Here is a 19,961-nt window from a genome sequence, read left to right on the forward strand (position 1 = left end):
ATCTGTCTTCCTTTCCTGGTAGTTTTGATTTTCAGTGTTTGAAAATAGCCATATATTGACAATTTTCTAAAAAAAGGGGGGGGGAAGTACACATTGTTTTCTAAAGCCATTACAAAAACACTTAACCTAATGGATAATTATAGACATAACCAAATAAAAATCTTCAGGTATCATTTTATGCCCATTAAATTAGAAAAAGTAAAAGAAATGAAACTCAATGCTAGTGTGATTATAGAGAAACATATACAGTCATGCATTGCTTATAGAATTGCAAATTTCTTAAATATTTTAGAAAGCAGCAATCTATTAATATGCAATAGATTACATAATACACATACTTTTTGACTCAAAAATTTAATCACTTTTCAAAATTTTCATTTATTTTAATGTATAGACTAAAACAAGCATTTCTATAACAGTGTAATAAAAAAGATGCTTACACATGAAGATGCAAATCTACTATTTCAAATATAATAAAATTATCATGTAATTTTTTTCTTTCCCTTTTTCCCTCCCTCCAACCCTAGAGATAACTACCATCAGACACAAATATGTGTGTGTGTGTGTGTGTGTGTATAAAATGATTCTATACATACTTCTATTTATCAGTTTTCTTCTGGATGCAGATAGCATCTTCATATGTCCTTTTGTAGTTAATTTGGGTAGTTATAATAGTCAAAATGACTTAGTCACTCAAAGTTGTTCTTAAAACAATATTGCTGTTACTATATATAATGTTCTCTTGGTTCTGCTTATTTCACTCTTCATTATTTTGTGCAAGTCTATCCATGTTTTTCCAAGATCATTGAGCTCATCATTTCTTATAGAACAATAGTATTCCATTGCAATCCTATACCACAACATGTTCAGCCATTCTCCAATTGATGAGTAACCCTGTAATTGCCAGTTCTATGCCCCCACAAAGAATGCTGCTATAAGTATTTTAGAATATCGATTCTTTTCTCTTTTCCCTAATCATCTTTGGAAACAGACTTAGTAATGGTATTGCTAGGTCAAAGGGTATAGGCAATTTAATAACTCTTTGGGCGTAATTCCATATTGCTCTCCAAAATGATTGGAGTGGTTCACAATTCCTCCAACATTGAATTAGTGTCCCAATTTTTGCACATTCTCTCCAATATTTGTTGCTTTCCTCTTCAAACATTTATCCAATCTGACAGTTGTAAAATGATATATCAAGGTTGCTTTAATTTTCATTTCTCTAATTAATGATTAACAAATTTTTTCACATGACTACAAATTGTTTTGATTTTTTCATCAGAAAACTGCTTGTTCATATCATTTGATCATTTATCAATTGAGGAATGACTCATATTCTTACAGATTTGACAATGTTTTTTATATATTTGTGATATGAAACCTTTTATCTAAGAAACTGTCTATACTATCCTGCCTCCCAATTTTCTGCTTTCCTTCTGGTCTTAGCTACGTTGGTTTTATTTGTACAAAAACTTTTTAATTTCATGTAATCAAAATTATCCATTTTATACCTACCGCTGCTCTCTTTTGGTGATTCATAAATTGTTCACCTATGCATGACCAATACATAATATGTTCGGTGTTCTTTTAATTGTCTTGTAATATATCCTGTAATATCATTTTAATATTTCCTAAAAATTTTAATAAGAATAAAAAAGCAAATTAAAAATTTTCAAAATTATTTTTAATTACAAAAACTGGAGGGCAAGTTAAATATACAACAAGAGTTGAATTGTTGAATATATTATGGTACATTACAAAGGAATACTAGTACAAATAATGCCAAACAATATGTTGGATATTAATAAAGCTACAAAGATATTTGTGATATAATGTAAACTGAAATAAGCCCACAGTAACTATAACCACAGGAATAGAAAAATGAAGGAGAATCAACAGGAAAATTAAAACTGTACTGAGGGATCAAAAAGTTATGACATATATACCTAAATTCATTTGTTTACATGTAAATAGTTATAAAATATGTTTATGGTTATGTTGGTATTTTATAGTAGTATGCTTATGACAAATAATTTAAAATGGCTGTGTCAACTCATTTCCCTAAACTTTCACTCCAATGATTTCTTTAGAAAAATAATGTAAATATGTATAGAGAGTATCATTGAATGATTATATATATGCATATATATGTATGTGTGTGTGTGTATATGTATGTATGTGTACATACATACATAAATATAAATATATATACATATATGCAGTTAGTTTCCATACTAAAATCAAGCAGACAAGAAAGGGTCAACGATGATATAGATTCAATATAAAATGTAGTGGTAGCTTTATGACAACCACAAATACTGGCTTTCCCCCTTATATTCATTTCAAAGGGATGCAAAATTAGTTGGGAAGTTGAAAAACAGCAGGGGACATAGCATGGGGGGAGTGGGGGTTGGGAAGCTAGACTTCAAATGCCTTTAGCATTTTGTTGAAAGGGCAATCTTTAAAACGGAAAGTGAGTACAGTGTAGCAATCACATATTTGGCCAGTAGACACAATGAATGTCTAACCTTTCCTCAAAGTGTGTGCCTTTTTTTTCACAATGGAGATTGAAGATATAAATGAACACATATGCATACATACACACACATATATATGCACATTGACACATATGTATGCATAGATGAGTATATAGACATATATCTATGTACATACACACAAAAGTGTTAGTTTGTTGAAACTATTGAAAAAAATTTTACCATCTGGAAAAAAAGTCCTATTTTTGGAGAAGAAATGTCTATTCTAATCAATATTCTAAGAACAGACTGACCTGTCTTATAGGGGGTAAGAGGTGTGAAGGTTTTTTCCCCCTAACCTAGAGGCATGATGTGTTAGGATTTTGAATTTTTGAAAGATCTAATATTTAAATACTGGATTTAAACAAAAAGGAAGATTTCAAAACCAACCTTTCCTCTTCTCAGAAAGAGGTGGTACCTCATCTGAAGTCTCTAATACCAGAAACCAAAAACTGATCAAGACTCCACAACCTCAAGCTCAATGGACCCAAGTCTGAAAGCAACTAGTGTTACCATAGGAGCAGGAGAGCACTTTCAAATACTGTAAAGATGAGCACAGAAAGGAGAATAGCAGAGACAACATATAAACTCTACTCTTGGTAAAGACTGGACTCCACAGAAGAATAATAGGGAACAATTCCAGAAGGAGCCATGGTTTGAGAATCTTCAGCAGACACCAGTGGTTCTGCAGTTCAGGAGGCAGGAGTTGTGCCTTCATGCGTGACTACTGCCCACATTTGTTCCTTATGTGGGGACCTTCATTTTTTTTATCCCAACCATGCCTGTTCCTTATATGTATACTTTTACACATGCAAAATAGTGTGTTGATAGATCATTGGACTTGGTGTCCAAAAAAGTCTGTGTTTGAGTCCAGAAGATGGGTGAGAATCCTGCCCAAGATATTCACTAGTTGTGTGGACCTCCTGCCAAAGTCACTTAAGCTCTCTGATACTCAGTTTCTTCAACAGAAAAATAAAGGATTTGGGCTCATTGATCTCTAAAATCCCTTCAAACTCTAAATATATAAGCAAAAATCTAGCAGTATATTACAAACAGCTTATGTTATAACTACATAGGATTCATAACAGGAATGCAGGGTTGATTCAACTTTAGGTGAACTATCAGCATAATTGACCGTATCAAGAAAAAAACAGCAACAAAAATCATGATTATCTCAATTTTGCAAAAAAGTCCTATTGACAAAGTAAAATACTCATTCCTGTTTAAAAAAAAACAAACACCAGAGAGCACAGGAATAAGTTGATCTTTCCTTAAAATAATAAGTAGTATCTATCTAAAACTATCAGCAAGCATTATGCGTAATGTGAATAACCTGGAATTCTCCCAATAAGATTGGTGGTAAAGCAATGATGTCCGTTATCACCACTCTTATTCAATACTGTATTTAAAATGCTAGCTATGGCAATGCTAAGAAAAAGAAATTGAAGGTATTAGAATAGGCTCTGAGGAAACAAAACTATTACTCTTTGCAGATGATACTATATTATACTTAGACAAACAACAAAACAGTTAAAATAATTAACACTTCAGCAAAGTTTCAAGATATAAAATTAATCCACATAAATCAACAGTATTTTCATATATTACCCACAAAGTCCAGCAGCAAGAGATAGAAAGAGAAACTCCATTTAAATAACTATAGACAATATAAAATACTTGGGAGTCTACCTACCATGACAAAGCCAGAAACTATATAAACCCAATTACAAAACACTTTTCAGTCAAATAAAGTCATATCTGAACAATAGGAGAAATGTCAATTATTCATGGGTAGGCTGAACAAATATAATAAAAATGAAATTCCAAATAAATTAATTTACTCATTTAGTGTCATACTAATGAAACCACCATAAATTATTTTATAGAGTTAAAAAAATTATGGCAAAATTCATTAGGAAAGGTCAAAAATATCAAAGGAATCAATTTTAAAAAACTGAAAGAAGGCAGCTTAGCCATACCAGATCTCAAACTGTATCACAAAGTGATAATCATGAAAAACAATGTGTTACCGGCTAAGAAGTAAACTGGTAGATCAGTGGAATAGATTAGGTACACAATACATGATAATGAATGGCCATATTAATCTAGTATTTGATAAACCCGAAGTTCCAAGCTTTTAAGGCAAAAACCCACTACTTGACTAAAATTGATGTGAAAACAGAAGAGCAATTTGAAGAAACCAGGAATAGACTGACATCTCACAGCATATACCAAGACAAAATTGAAATGAGTAGATAATTTAGACATAAAGGGTCATATTATGGGCAAATTAGAGGAGAATGGAAAATGTTAGCTGTCAGATTAATAGATAAGGCAAGAATGCATGACCGACTAAGAGAGAGAGAGTATTATGGAATGTAAAAAGAATAATTTTGATAACATTAAAAAGATTTTGCATAAATAAAGGGAATGCATCCGAGATTATAGAGAAAGCAAGAAAATGAGGAGGGAGGGGAGATTTACATCAATTTTCTCTGATAAAGGCCTCATTTTTTAAACATAGAGAGAATTGAGTCAAATTTATAAGAACATAAGTCATTCTCTAATTGATAATGATGAAAGGATATGAAAAGGAAGTTTTCAGATAAAAAAATCAAAGCTGTGTATAATCACATAAAAATGAGCTAAATCACTATTGATTAGGGAAATGCAAAGTAAGACAGTTCTAGATATCACCTCATACCTATCACACTGGCTAACACGACAAGTAAAGAAATGCCAATGCCAGAGGGAATGTGGAAAAATAGGGGCACAAATGCACTCTCGATGATACTGGAACTGGTTCAACCATGCTAGAAAACAATTTGTAACTATGCCCAAAGGCCTGTAATACTGTGAATATCTTTTGACCCAGCAATACCACTATGAGTTCTGGAGCCCAGAGAAATCGAAAGGGGAAAAATCTATCTATGTAATAATATTTTTAGCAGCTCTTTTTGTGGTAGCAAAGGATTTGAAATTGGGGATGACTGAAGAAGTTGTAGTATATGATTGTATTCAAATACTATTGCAATATGAGAAATGGTAAGGGGGATGGTGCCAGAAAAGCCTTTAAAAAAAACCTTTATGAATCGATGCAGACTGAAAACCAGAGATCATTGTCCACAGTAATAGCAATATCATAATAATGATAAACTGTGAAAGACTTATCTACTTTGATCACTGCAATGATGAAGACAATTAGAAAGACTAATGATGAAAAATGCTATCTACCTCCAGAGAGAACTGACGAACTCTGAATGCAAAAGGAAGCATAATTTTTCAATGAATTTTTTGCCTTATTTTGCAACATACCTAAAATGGAAATATTTTGCATGTTTTCTCATTTATAACTGACAACATATTGCTTCCCTTCTCAATAGGAATGGGAGGGACTAGAAGAAGGGAGAAAATTCAGAACACAACATTTTTAAAAAGAATATTAAAAAGAAATAGTAATGTTTTCAAAGAAAAAAAAAAGATCTATAGGCAAAATTATTCTGGAGCCAATGCAAACCTGCAGAGGAAAGCCTATTAAAAAAAAATATTAGTCATGCCTCAGAAATCAACAAACAAATAAGGGCTTCATTTACTGATTTGATGGTTGGCTAGAATGAAGAAAGTGGTGGGGGAAATGTAAAAAATGCAGATTAAATTTAAAAGTGTGTTGAACATACAACCTTCTTTTTGTCTTCCTGAAGAGCCGGTTGTTAGATATTTACTGTCTTATATCTACATAGGTCTTCATTATTAAATTTCTGGAAAAACTCTTTTTGGTTCCAGAATTTAGACTGCAGAAGAATAGCTAAGGTTGATAAGAAAATAGAAACATTTCACTATTCTAAATCATAAAATTAATCTCCTAGGAAAGAATATTTTATTTAAGATGCTTTCTTTTGTTTTTTAAATTGTCCTCCAATCCTACCTATTCCTGATTTCCTTGCTTCTTCATCCTGGGCTTACCCAATATGGCTGCCTTTTAAAAAATTTAGTTGACTTTTGTTTGAACACAGATTAAGGTATTTAGTTACTCAGAAGACAGTAGCACAGGTAAATAAAGCATTCTCTTCCATTACACCATTCCCATCTCTAACAATGTTAGACAATATTAAGAAAAGGAAAAGTACTAGAGCTTGAAAATTAGACAAAGACATATTTCATAAAATAAACATTTGTCTAATTATACTCCTCTTCTAAAAGATTTCATTTTTCATATTAAATATAATTTAAAGTGGATGTATAAAAAATATATATTACAATGTAGCTTCCTGAAATAGTTTTTACCAATGAAAATGACATCATATTACCATAAAATTGATTAACTTATTCCTTGGGAAATTACCTTTAAAAGCCATCCTATCCTTACAAATTACAAAATGCAGATTTTTTTTTTCAATTGTCCAAACAACTACAGTGTTTAAAACATTTTACTGAACTTAACTATGGAATACTTTTACCACTGCAACACTCTGATTGACAGCATTTATTGTTAGATGTAAATATACATCAATGAATTCTACTGATTAGGACTGTATTACAGTACTATTTATTAGCTGAGAATGCAGATATGAGGTATATGACATTTTTTTTAAAGAATGTTTCACTCATCCTTGCTCTTGCCATATTTGGCTTGGAAATATTTTTCAAAAATCCTAATATATATTTAAAGTCAAATAAATTATGTCTATTGCAAGTCTTCAGAATTAAAATAAAATATGCATTATTAGTTAAAGTTACCTAGTCTTTTTTTAAAAACATGTATTTAGAGTAATCAACACACATATGTGTATCTTGGATTATTAGTAGGCCCTCAGCTTATGTTTTGCTTTACTTTTCTGGGAGTTAATTAGTTGACTATGCTAAAAAATAATCATAACTAGGCACATACTTTCCATGACCTTCAAATTAGCATCTATATTCATGCCAAGAATAATTCTAATATAACACAATAAAAATAATTCATATTTCAATTATTTTGTACCTTTCAAACTGTGAATTTATCTATATTTATAGAAACACTTTAAATAAATAGTCAATATTAATTTTCATTGGACATCTGGAAGACATATATATGCATATACAGAATAATTAGCTCAGTTACAAAATTAAATTTTGGGGTTACATATAGTGTCCAACAATTCTCTAACAATGGTACACAAGTTTCTAGAGCAAGAGAAATGTCATCACAAGTACGTGTTGGCAGAAAACTCAAAAAAGCCATTAAAGTCAAAGACAAGATACAGCACATCTAATATATCCTTTGTCCTTTCAACAAACATCTGGAAGACCATTAAAATTCCTTCTTTTCCATTCAATTAAGAAAGTGACTTCTCACACCCTAGCCTGCCAGAAGTGGTTCACATGACCAAACTTTTATAAAATAGTCACTTTGAAAAAAAGTAAAAAGATCATCAACCATATATATGACGGCATGAAAATTATGCAGATGGCTAAGTGCTCTTTATAAATCAAATGTTTTCACCCTTGAACTTCATTAAAAAGCAGTCCTGACCTCTGAGTGGACCTTACCTTCTTGAACTGCTTGAAAGGGGTTGTTGCCATCCACAAATGTCACAGAAAATGTGATTTTCTCTGTCTGTAAGATCTCCTCATTCTGGTTGAGATCAGCAACTGCCATGCGAAATACCTCATCATCCTTTTTGGCAGATTCATCAAAAATTGCTCCTAGAAAGAAATGATTACTGCTATTAAAAAACAGTATAAATAATCTGTCAAGGCCTTTGGAAAGATGCCAAGGCTTCTTTCTTGTACTGGAGAAACTTGCATTCCCACTTAAAGTGTATACTTTATTTATGACAGGAATGAACCCTGTTCTTAGTACACTGATAGTGTTAACTTCATTCCATTAGAAGTGATGAATAGTACAGCAGTCTGATATTGCAGAGACAACACTAGGAACACAATGTAATAAGCTGAGGATATTTTTCCTTAGATAAAGTGGCTTATACTTCTGGAAACTTTAAAGGGATTCTAAGTTTTACAGGGTTTTTTCCCCCCTAACTCTAAGGCAGTTAAGACAATTGTGAAAACAGCATCTATTTCTTAAAGACTTTCGCTACTGCTTCATTTCTTATTTGAAATTCTTTTTAGTCTGAAATAGATTACTTGCTCTGGAAATCAGTTATACATCTAAAATCCTCCATTAAAAATTATACTTTGATGCTTTATTGTGGCATAGATGTTATCCTCTAGGAGTCTACCTTAATTTATTTTTAAATATTTTTCAATTTATATTTGTTCTTCCCAGCCCAAGGGGGGGGGAGGGAAAAAAACCCCTTGTAACAAAGATGCATAGCCAATTTAAATAAATTTCTTGCATTGATCATGTCCAAAAATATGTATCTCAATATGCACCACAAGTTGTTTACCTCTCATATAGGAGATATATAACATGCTTCATCATAGATCCTATTAAAACATGTCAGCAAGTACTCATTAGGTGCTTATTATGTACCAAGTACTTTACTTAGTTAGAGGGACACAAAGAAAAGCAAACATATGTCCCTGACTTTGATATATTAACATTCTAGAGGGGATACCATACAAACAACCATGTGCTTTGAAGATAATGAGTATAATGACCAATAATCTCAGAGGGAGCATGCTAACAGAGGGAAAGGAATGGGAAAGGCCTCCTGCAGAAGGTTGGGATTTTAGCTGAGTCTTGAAGGAAGCCAGAGAAGCTGTGAGTCAGAGATGAGTAGGGAGAGTATTCTAGGTGCAAGTGACAGCCAATGAAAAGGCATGGAATTGGCAAAGCCAGTATCACTGAATCATAGATTATATAGAAGAGCGTAAAATGTAACATGACTGAAAAGGCAAGAAGTTGTGAAGGGCTTTAGAAGCCACACCTAGGACCTTGATAATTGATATTGGAGGTAATTAGGAGAAATTGGAGTTTGCTGTGTAGGCCAGAGGACAAGGTCAGAACTGTACTTTAGGAAGATCACTTTGTCAACCTAGTGGAGGATGGAGTGGAGTGGTGAGAGATTTGATGATGGAAGAAAAATTAGAAGACTATACAATGGTCCAGGCATGAGGCGATGAGGATCTCCACATTCCTCATAACTGTGCAAGTAAAGAGACAAAGATGAACACAAAATATGTTGTGAAAGTAGAAAGGACAAGAATGACAACAGCTTGGCTGTCTGGTGGAATTTGGAGTGAGGAATCAAAGATGATGGTGAGGTTGTGATCATAGTTGACTAATATGGTGGCATCTTCAACACTGAGAGGAAAGTTGAGGAGAGAAGAGAGTTTCGGAGGGGAAACATAAAAGATTCTATTTTGGAAAAGCTGAATTTGAAATGTCAATAGTATATCCAATTCTAGATGTTCAGAAGGCAATCGGTGATTCAAGAATGGGCTCAGGCAGAATTAGGAGAACGTTGTACACAGTAACAGCAATATTGAACAATGAACAACTGTGAATGACTTCACTATTTCTCAGCAATACAATGATCCAAGACATTCCCAAAGAAATCATGATGAAAAATGCTATCTCCAGAGAAAGAACTGATAGAGCCTGAATGTAGATTGAAGCATATGATGTTTTATTTTCTTTCTTTATTCTTTTTTGTAAGTTTTCTTCTACAAAATGACTAATATGGAAATATGTTTTACGTGATTGCACATGTATAACATATAACAGATTGCTTACCATATTAGGTGGTGGGGGTGGGGGTGGGGAGGGAGGGAGAGAATTTGGGACTCAATTTTTTGTTTTTGTTTTTGTTTTTTCTTTTGGCTGGGCAATGGGGTTAAGTGACTTGCCCGGGGTCACACAGGTAGTATGTGTTATGTGTCTGAGGCCGGATTTGAACTCAGATCCTCTTGAATCCAGGTCCGGTGCTTTATCCACTGCACCATCTAGCTACCCCTAGAACTCAATTGTGAGCATGCATGTACATGTTTAAATTGGAAGAGTGAAGAATCTCAGCTAAGCTAAGAGAAAAGTCCTGATATCCAAAATTCCCTGCAATCTCTAGGGAGGCAAAATTGAAATCAGGGGCATGGTGAGTAACTAGATTCCCAGTATATATCTGTAAGAGTCCTGGGCAACCAGCAGTTCAGTTGCTCTAAAACTGAAGAACATTCAAGCACATTAACAGTGACTGAGTCTAGCAGCAGTCTATAGAAACATAATGGCACACAAGCCAACTGAAGCAAAATACATCATGAATTTGCAAAGTGAAGATCAGGACAGAAATGAACAGACCTCTTCCTAGATCATGCCACTTTGGAAGTACCAAAATCATCCCCCAATTGATGAATGGTCAAAGGATATGAACAGGCAGTTTTCAGATGAAATCAAAGGTATCTATAGTAATATGAAAAAATTATCTAAATCACTATTGATTACAGAAATGAAAATTAAAACAACTCTGAAATATTATCCCATATCAACCTGATTGGCTAATACATCAGAAAAGAAAAATGACAAATGTTGAAGGGAATGTGGGAAAATTGGGATATTAATGCACTGTTGGTGGAGTTGTGAATTGGTCTAACCATTCTAGAGAGCAATTTGGAACTATGTCCAAAGGGCTATAAAACTGTGCATACCCTTTGATCCAGCAATACCACTACTAGGTCTGCACCCCCAAAAGATAGGAACAGGATCTATATGTAAAAAAAAAATATTTATAGTAGATCTTTTGTGGTGCCAAAGAATTGGAAATTGAGGAGATGTCCATCAATAGAGGAATGGCTGAATAAGTTATGGTATATGATTGTGATGGAATTCTACTGTGCTATAAGAAATGATGAGCAAGACAATCTGAGAAGACATACACAAATTGATGCAAAGTGAAGGTACAGAACCAGAACAACATTGTACACAGTAACAGCAATATTGTACAGGGATTGAATGTGAAAACTTAACTATTCTCAGCAATACAATGATCTAAAATAATTCTAAAGAATCTATGATAAAAAAATTCTAATCAACTCCAGAGAAAGAACTGATGAATTCTGGATGCAGATCAAAGCATGCTTTTTAAAAAAACTTTATTTTTCTTGGGTCTTTTTTTAAAATCTATTTTCTTTCACAACATGACTAACATGGAACTAGGTTTTTCATGAATGCACAGGTATAACCATATCAACTTGTTTGCCTTCTCAAAGATGGAGGAGGGGAAGGAGGGAGGAAGAGAATTTAGAACACAAGCTTTTTAAATGAGTGTTAAAATTATTTTTATGTGTAATTTGAAAAAAATTAAAATAAAAATTAGAATATATCAAGTAGAAGCTAATGACTGCATTGGACATCAAGAATCAATGTAAAAAAGCCAAAGGAATTTAAAAAAATAGAAAAAATATGAAACATCTCATTAAAAAAAAAACTTAACCTGGAAGAGAGATTGAGATAATTTAAAAATAATTAGACCACCTGTAATCCACAAATGAGATAAGTGACTAGTGATCTTTTTTTTTTAAATTACAAATAAAAATTGCCCAGGTTTCTTAGAAGCAGAGGACAAAATGGAAATTGAAATAATTCACCAATAACCTCCTGAAAGAAATTCCAAACTGAAAAACCTCAGAAATTTTTATAGCCAAAATACAGAATTCCCAGATCAAGAAGAAAATAAACAGTCAGAAAGAGAACTGAAATATAATGTAGCAACAGACAAGATCACGCAAGATTTTGCAGCTACCATTATAAAGGAAGCAAAGGCTTATAATGTGATTATCCAAACGTCTTAGAAGTTAGGATTAAAGCCAAGAATAACCTCATCAGCAAAACTAAGTATAATACTATGCAGACTATTGGGGGGGGCCGGGAATGGACATTGATGAAATAGGGGACTTTCAAGTATTCTTGATGAAAAGACCAGAGCTGAATGGAAAATTTGCCATTCAAATACAAGACTCAAGATAAGTATTAAAATGTAAACATGAGTGAAAAAGCTGCTTACATTCCTATATGTGAAGGTGATATATGTACCCCTCACAACCTTATCATGGCTAAGGTTGTTGAAAAGATTCTAGCTAGAGGGAATGAGTGTGCTTATATTATGTTATTGTCATTATGTTAACATGTTCTAACATGTGCTTCAATGATCACAAAAGAAGATTGAAAGGTTGAGAAAGAGGGATGCATTGGTAAAGGAGGAATAGGAAAAGAAAGGGGGAAATTGTCTTACATAAATAGGATGCATAAGAAAGAGGTTATAGAATGAAAGGGTGAATGGGAGAGCAGTAAACACTTGAGCTTCACTTGTATCTAAATTTCTTTTTTTTTGAGAAGAAAGTAAAATTAATAATATAAGAAATAACTAAGGTGAATTTACAGTGAACAGGCAAATGAAAATATATTTCAGAAACTACTAAACTTGGTTACATTCCAGGAAACTGCAATTAAAGTAAATAAATATTTATTAAATTTTATAATACCCAAATTTAAAAAAATATACAATTACCCAATCACAGAAATTGAGAAAACCATATATTTATTAAAAATGAAGAAAGCAATCTAATAGTGTTACAAGTGAATAATATCAAAAAATTTTAAAATGTTACCAAAATAATCCTTCAAAAAAGAACAATCTATTAATCTTCTATAAGGAAAAATAGGGCCCTGATTCCCAAACTAGAGAGGAATAGATCAAGGAAGGGAAATTAAAGAATAGTATAATTGAGTGTTATTTCAAAATTTCAAAAGTTATACAAAATTTTAGCAGGCTCCAGCAGTATAGCCAAAATATTTTCACTATTACTTAGTTGGTTTTATCCCAAGGATGCAAGGATGACTCAATATTATGAAAACAATTTACATAATTAATAATCTGAAAAATAATAATGTATTATTATATCAATCAAATGCAGCAAAAGTTTAACAAATATCAACATTCACTTATGTTAGATAACCTAAAAATATGATTATGGAAAGATACTTCTTTAATATGATTTATTTCAATTCACTTCAACAGACATGTATTAAGCAATTTCTATATGTAAGATGTTGGTTCTAGTGAGAAAAAGAAAACTATCCCAGCCTTCAAGAAGCATTTTAATGAGCAATGCAAAAAAAAAATACAATAAATACATATTAATTAGGTAGGAAAAACAATAATTGGGAGAAGAGGAGAGTCCTCATGTAGGAAGTGGCAGTAGACCCAAAGCTTGAAGAGAGCTAAAAGTAGACATGTCTTTCATTATGTATCTTCCAAATTGTGAAGGTCAAGACAGAGAACCTTCCAGACATGAACAGCCTTTGCAAAGGCAAGGAAGTAGAAGGTAGAACATTTATCCCAAATAGCAAGGAACTGATATCATGATGGAAAACTAAATGGGCACCAGAGTGATGAAGTCTTTCAATAGCAAAGAGAAAAGTTGTGTTTTATGAAAGAGAGTTCCTGAAGGGTTTTTTTTTTCTGAGAAAAGGAACATGTTCGATTTTACATTCTAAGACTAGAAGTTGTGTGGCAAATGAATTGCAGAAGGGAGAGAGTAGCATCAGAGAGACCAATAGGGTCAGGGAGTCTATTGTAGTAGTGCAGGTGAGAAGTGATGGGATCTGAACTGGAGTAATAACTACATAAGAGGAAAGAGATTTGGGGGATTTAGGACCCATATACACATATGTATGTACATATGTATATGTGTGCATATGTACTTAGTAGTATTTACAGTGGAGAAATCAAAGGTATAAACATCAGTAAAGAGGAAAAAAAGTATACTTATTTAGACATGATATGACAATTTTCTTAGAAAACCCCAGATAATTAGTGAGAAAACAAATTGAGATGATTAAAAGGCTTCAGTAAAACAGTAGGATACAAAATAAACCCATAAGCACAGTATTTATGTACAGGACTAATGAAAAGGCAAAAAAAAATGATAAGTTATTTTGAATTCCATTCAAAATAACTACAATACGTATGATATGTGTGGATGTTAATGAACAAAGGCACAACCAGGACTTATGTAAATACAATAAAATTATTTTTACAGAAATAAAGACAAATGGAAAGAGATTCATTGTTGGCTAAGACAGTGTAATAAAAATAATAATACTATTTATTTAGTAGCCCTTTCTCCTCTTAGATACACTATTTCTATGGCTTTCAGGACACTGTTCTCTTTTAATTCTTTTCCTACAATCTGACTGCTCCTTCTCAGCATGCTTTATTGGATAGTTATCCATCTCCTCCATAGGAGATCTCATCTGCTTCCATGATTTCAATTATCACCTCCATGAAGATGCCTCCCAAATGTTCATTTTCCCACACGTCCAACTGCTTACTGAATATCTTCACTTGGATGTCTCATCTTAAACATCTGTCCAAAATCAAGCTCATCTTCCCCTTTAGCCCCTCCTATTCTCCAAATATTTTTCCATTGATCCTATCAAATCACCCACATTTGAAACCCTAGAATTGTCTTAACTCTTCCCCTCTCCCACACATCTTTCACAATCAGTTGCCATATCTCATCAATTTTATCTCTACAATATGTCATTCATCCATCCCTTTCTCTCCATTCATACTGCTACCACCCTAATTCAGGCACTCATCACTTCTTACTTGTGCCATAATATTATCCTTATAATCAGTTTCCTTCCTCTTAATTCCCCAATCTATCCATCACATAAAAGTCAAATTAATCTTCCTAATTCTGATCATGCCACTAAAAGAAAAAAAGAAAAAAAAAGACCTTCATACCTTTTGTCGCTAGGATAAAATATAAACCTTCAGCCTTACTTTTATGGTCCTCTGTAGCCTGGCATGTCTTGCTTAGGTAGGCAGGTAGGTGGTAGGTGATAGAGTTCTGGACCTGGAGTTAGGAAAACTTCAGTCCAAATCTAGTCTTAGACACTTAGCTGTATGTCTATTTACCTGAGCTTCCTCAACTATAAAATGCAGAAACAAACAGCACCTATCTCAGGGTTATTATAAGAATCAAATGAGATAATATTTTTAAAACGCACAAACATAAGAACACATGAAAGCTACATCTATTCTAGCTATCCCTTCTCACCCTATCATCCTCATACACACCTAAGAGAAACCTTAATCAATGTATTCTATTTTAAATGATGTGTTTATCAAACATGTTATGCTTCCTTTGCCTACATGAGAGGAAAGAATTCCAGCTCGCTACCAGGTATGGCAAAGAGGACAAGAAAACTAGACTGAAGTTAAGTCTTGAAGTAGCAACTCAGATGTTATGAGAGTGCAGAGAATGTTTCAAAATTAACCTAAGCTTTGATACACTTGTAGAGGCGGGAGTCAAGTTTCTGAGAAAGTTGCAACAAGTTCTTGTATGTCAGTAATCCGCTTATTCAGAAAGTAGAAGAAATTGCACTCAAATGAACCATTTTGTATTTGGTGGGCATATTTTGCTTGGTAGAACTTGAATTATAAGTGTTGAGAATAGTAAATGGAGGCATGTACAGTTCAAGAACACAGATCCGTTAATCTTCCTAACAGAAAAAAAAAGAAAAAATGAGGTATTTCCTTTTTTCTTATATACATTACCAACTGTGTACAGACATATATACAAACAGAATGCTGAAGACTTAAGTAAATGTTCATAAATAAGGAATAGGCATTGGGAAATGATGAGTATGGCATTTAAGTTTTTTAATCATGAAGAGTGACCTTTTTTAACTTGTAATTTCATAAGAAGTCTAATTTGTTAAAATAGTTAGCAAAACTACAATTCATATCCTTGTGAAGTTCAATCTTTTAAACTTATGACAGATAGAAATAACTGTAATAATCTAAGGAATCCTTGGTTTAAATAAAAGAAAGCTGACGATGACAAAAGAAAAGTAGATATGAATTGTCATTATCAAACTAAATGACACTTTCCCACTATTTAACAATTTAAATATGTACTTCAGCCATGAAATGGCTTGTACTTGCACATGCATCTATTGATACAGAAACTTTTGGTAGAGTTTTTTTCCCTTTTTCTTTCTCTTGGCTATCTTTTGTCTATTTTTTCAGTAGTTATGACAAATGAAAATAAGCATGTGCAAAAGCTGTATTCCACCAATCAGTTTTATTTAACACAACTTAGAAAAAGTATAAAAGAGCCACGCAGGACAAACAGTGGCAAAAATGCTAATTTCTATTAAATAGAATAACAGAACTTTAGTGTTGAAGCTACTCCTGTACAGAAATCCCTTCAGCAGTATTCCTGGTTAGTGTTCATTCAGCCTCTGCTTGAAGATCTCCAGAGAACAGGCATTCACTTCCTCTAAGGCTTTCCATTGCACTTACATACAAGTATAAAAAGTCTAATAATTTTCCAAATGAATTTTTCAAATACTTGAAGAGAACCATCATGTCCCTGCTTAGTCTTCTCATAGCAAGAAGTACCTTCATAAAGTGTAGGTCGTTAAAAGGACTAAAATACCAGATACAGAAAGAAAATTGGTGAAGTCATAGAGGAAACAGCAAATATGTGTGTGCGTGTGTGTGTGTGTGTGTGTGTGTGTGTGTGTGTGAGAGAGAGAGAGAGAGAGACAGAGAGACAGAGATAGAGACAGAGACAGAGAGAGACAGAGACAGAGAACAGGTAATACAATTCATAACGCACTAAGTAAGGAGATTGGCTTAACTGAGATATCATGTTGAAGACCGTAGGAAAAAATAGGAAGGTGGGAATTGTTGAGAGTCCCGGAAACTAAGAAGGATTCTATGTCTTTAAAAAAAAGAAAGGAATTATCAGACATTCCAAAATCACAGAACTGGGGTTCTGGGAGAAACTTCAACTTGTATTTGACGAGGGATACACTTGATAATATTTGTGACAAGCTGTTTTCTGTCCTCTGCTTTAATATTGTCAGAAATAGGGAACCTAGAAACTAGAAAGAACAGAACAAAAATGGATAATAGGTAGTTTTGTACAAGATAATTAAGGTGCTAGGAAGCAAACTAGCTGCTGTTGCTGAATTCAAGGATCCTAGCCCAAAGGAAATACAGATTTGGGTTCTTAAAAAAAAGCGATAGAAATGATTGCTGAGTTGTAGGGGTACTGTAGAATTAAAGAATTGCAAACGTTTTCTTGATTTTTTGAAAACAAGAATGGAAGTATCAAACTATAAGCTAATAACGACAGTGATTCGCAAGAAAAAATAGAACATATTATAAACAAGATGGTGAGTGAATATCTAGAAAAGGAAGAGATAATCACAAAAAGGCATCATGGCTCAATCACAATCACTTAACTGGTAGGTGAGGATAATACTGTAGATATAGTTTCCCAAGATTGAAACAAAACATTTGATAAAATATTCGATTGCATTTTTTTAAAAGGGTTGATGTGGACCAGAAAAATATTACATTTAGATGATTTCAGAACTATTAAAATGCCTTGATTCAAGGAACAATTACTAATGGCTCATGTTAATTGGGCAGGAGGCCTCCAGTGAAATGTACAAAGAATCTTCGATGGTCCTTCTTCTATGTAACATTTTTATCAATGATTTGTATAAAGTAACAAATGACATCCTCCTTGTCAAATCTGTAGGTATTTTAAACCTAGGAGGGAGAGCTAACTTATAGGATGACAATATAAAATGATATGAAAAGGCTAAAAAATGGACTGAATTTAATACAATTAAATTTAAGAGACATAAATATAAAGTTTCATGTTTGGATTAAAGGAAAATTGACTTCACTAGTTGAAGATCAGGGAGGTAAGAAAAGCAGTTTTTTGAAGAAAATATCCTGGGGTTTTAGTGACATGAAAGTTCATTATGATTTAAAAGTATGATATGGCAACCCTGAATGCTAATGCAAACTTGCACAACATTACTAGTCTAAAGGAATTAGGAGGAGATAGTCCCTGTGCAATCTGCCTCAATCAGCATATAAATGAAACACTTCAGAGTACCACATTTTAGAAAAGGCCCTGATAAGCTAGAGTGTCTGAAGAAAACAACTAGAATGATGAAAGTCTATGACACATAAAGAACAACAAAGGAAACGTGGATAATCTAGCATAGAAGAGAAGGCTTATGGGTGGAGCTTAGTGAATGTGGAGTGTGGGAGAAGTACATAGAAGCTACATTCAAGTACTTGAAGGGGGGTCATTAAGATTAAGAGGAATTAGAATCGCCACTTTGGCTCCAGAGAGCAGGACTAAGAATCAGCTTGATATATGTCTATTCATGTGTGTGTGCCTTGGGCAGTGGGGGGAAGGGAGCAATCATTTTAACAATTAGAGATGTTCTTAAGTAAGGTCTTCAGGCAAAGGCTAGACTACTACTTTTTGCATGAGTTTTAGTGGTTTGTTATGGGTTGTGCTATAGTTTGATGCCTTCTAATTCTGAAATTCTGAAATCTCTTTCTTGGGCAGCCCCTTCTACCAGTTACCAGCTCTTAATGAGATCAGTCTCTTTGTGAATTCAATCAGATGACCCCAGCTCTATTTCATGAGACAAAGAACTAGACTGTCCTCTGGAGCCAAACCAAACAAATCATTTGTCTACATGAGAGTTCTTCAAATGCCTAAACATAGCTGTCATGTTCCTTTTAAGTTTTCTCTAGGCTAAACAGCTCCAATTCTTTTTTTTTTCAAGAAAGTTGCCGGACAACTGTTTATTCTTTCTTTTGATTATTAATTTTGATTTATCAACAATCACTTCCATAAACTTTTGAGTTTTACATTTTTCTCCTCCTCCTTCCCCACCTCCCTCCCCAAGATGGCATGCAATCTGATGTAGGCTATACATATACATTCCTATTAAACATATTTTCACATTAGTCATGTTGTAAGAATTAGAGCCAATAGGAGGAACCACAAGAAAGAGGAAACAAAACAAAACAGAAGAAAAAAGTAGCAAATGGTATGTTTCGATCTCCATTCAAACTCCATAGTTATTTCTTTGAATGTGGATAGCATTTTCCATCATGAGACCTTTGGAGAGGTCTTAGATCCTTGCATTTCTGAGAAGGGCTAAGTCTATCTACATTAGTCGTCGCACAACATGGCTGTTACTGTGTACAGTGTTCTCCTGGTTCTGTCCACTTCACTCAGCATCAGTCTATACAAGTCTTTCCAGGTTTTCTGAAGTCTGCTTGCTCATCATTTCTTATAGCACCATAATATTCCATTACATTCATATGCCACAGCTTGTTCAGCCATTCCCCAATTGCTGGGCATCCCCTCAATTTCCAATTCTTTGCCACCACAAAAAGAGCTGCATATAAGTCCTTTTCCCATTTGCATGATCTCTCTGGGATACAGCCCTAGAAATGCTATTGCTAAGTCAAAGGGTATGCACATTTTTTATAGCCTTTTGGACATAGCTCCAAATTGCTCTGGATCATTTCACAACTCCACCAACAATGCATTAGTGTTCCAATTTTCCCACATCTTTTCCAACATTATCATTTTCCTATTTTGTCATGTTGGCCATTCTGATAGGTGTGATGTGGTACCTCA

At 33.5% G+C, this 19,961-nt stretch overlaps 1 protein-coding gene across 2 annotated transcripts in view; it reads right to left on the reverse strand.

Moving 5' to 3' along the window:
* Positions 1-19,961, reverse strand: part of GRID2 (glutamate ionotropic receptor delta type subunit 2) — a 1,695,829-nt gene that overhangs the window by 1,322,346 nt on the left and 353,522 nt on the right. For both annotated transcript variants that reach the window (XM_021008407.2, XM_021008405.2), the window contains exon 2: positions 8,064-8,219. In XM_021008407.2, the coding sequence (XP_020864066.1) occupies positions 8,064-8,219 (156 nt within the window). The remainder of the gene's footprint in view (positions 1-8,063; positions 8,220-19,961) is intronic.

Source organism: Phascolarctos cinereus, unplaced genomic scaffold (genome assembly GCF_003287225.1).
Source record: "Phascolarctos cinereus isolate Bilbo 61053 unplaced genomic scaffold, phaCin_HiC Scaffold_9;HRSCAF=440, whole genome shotgun sequence".
In the NCBI taxonomy this organism is placed as follows: Eukaryota; Metazoa; Chordata; class Mammalia; order Diprotodontia; family Phascolarctidae; genus Phascolarctos; species Phascolarctos cinereus.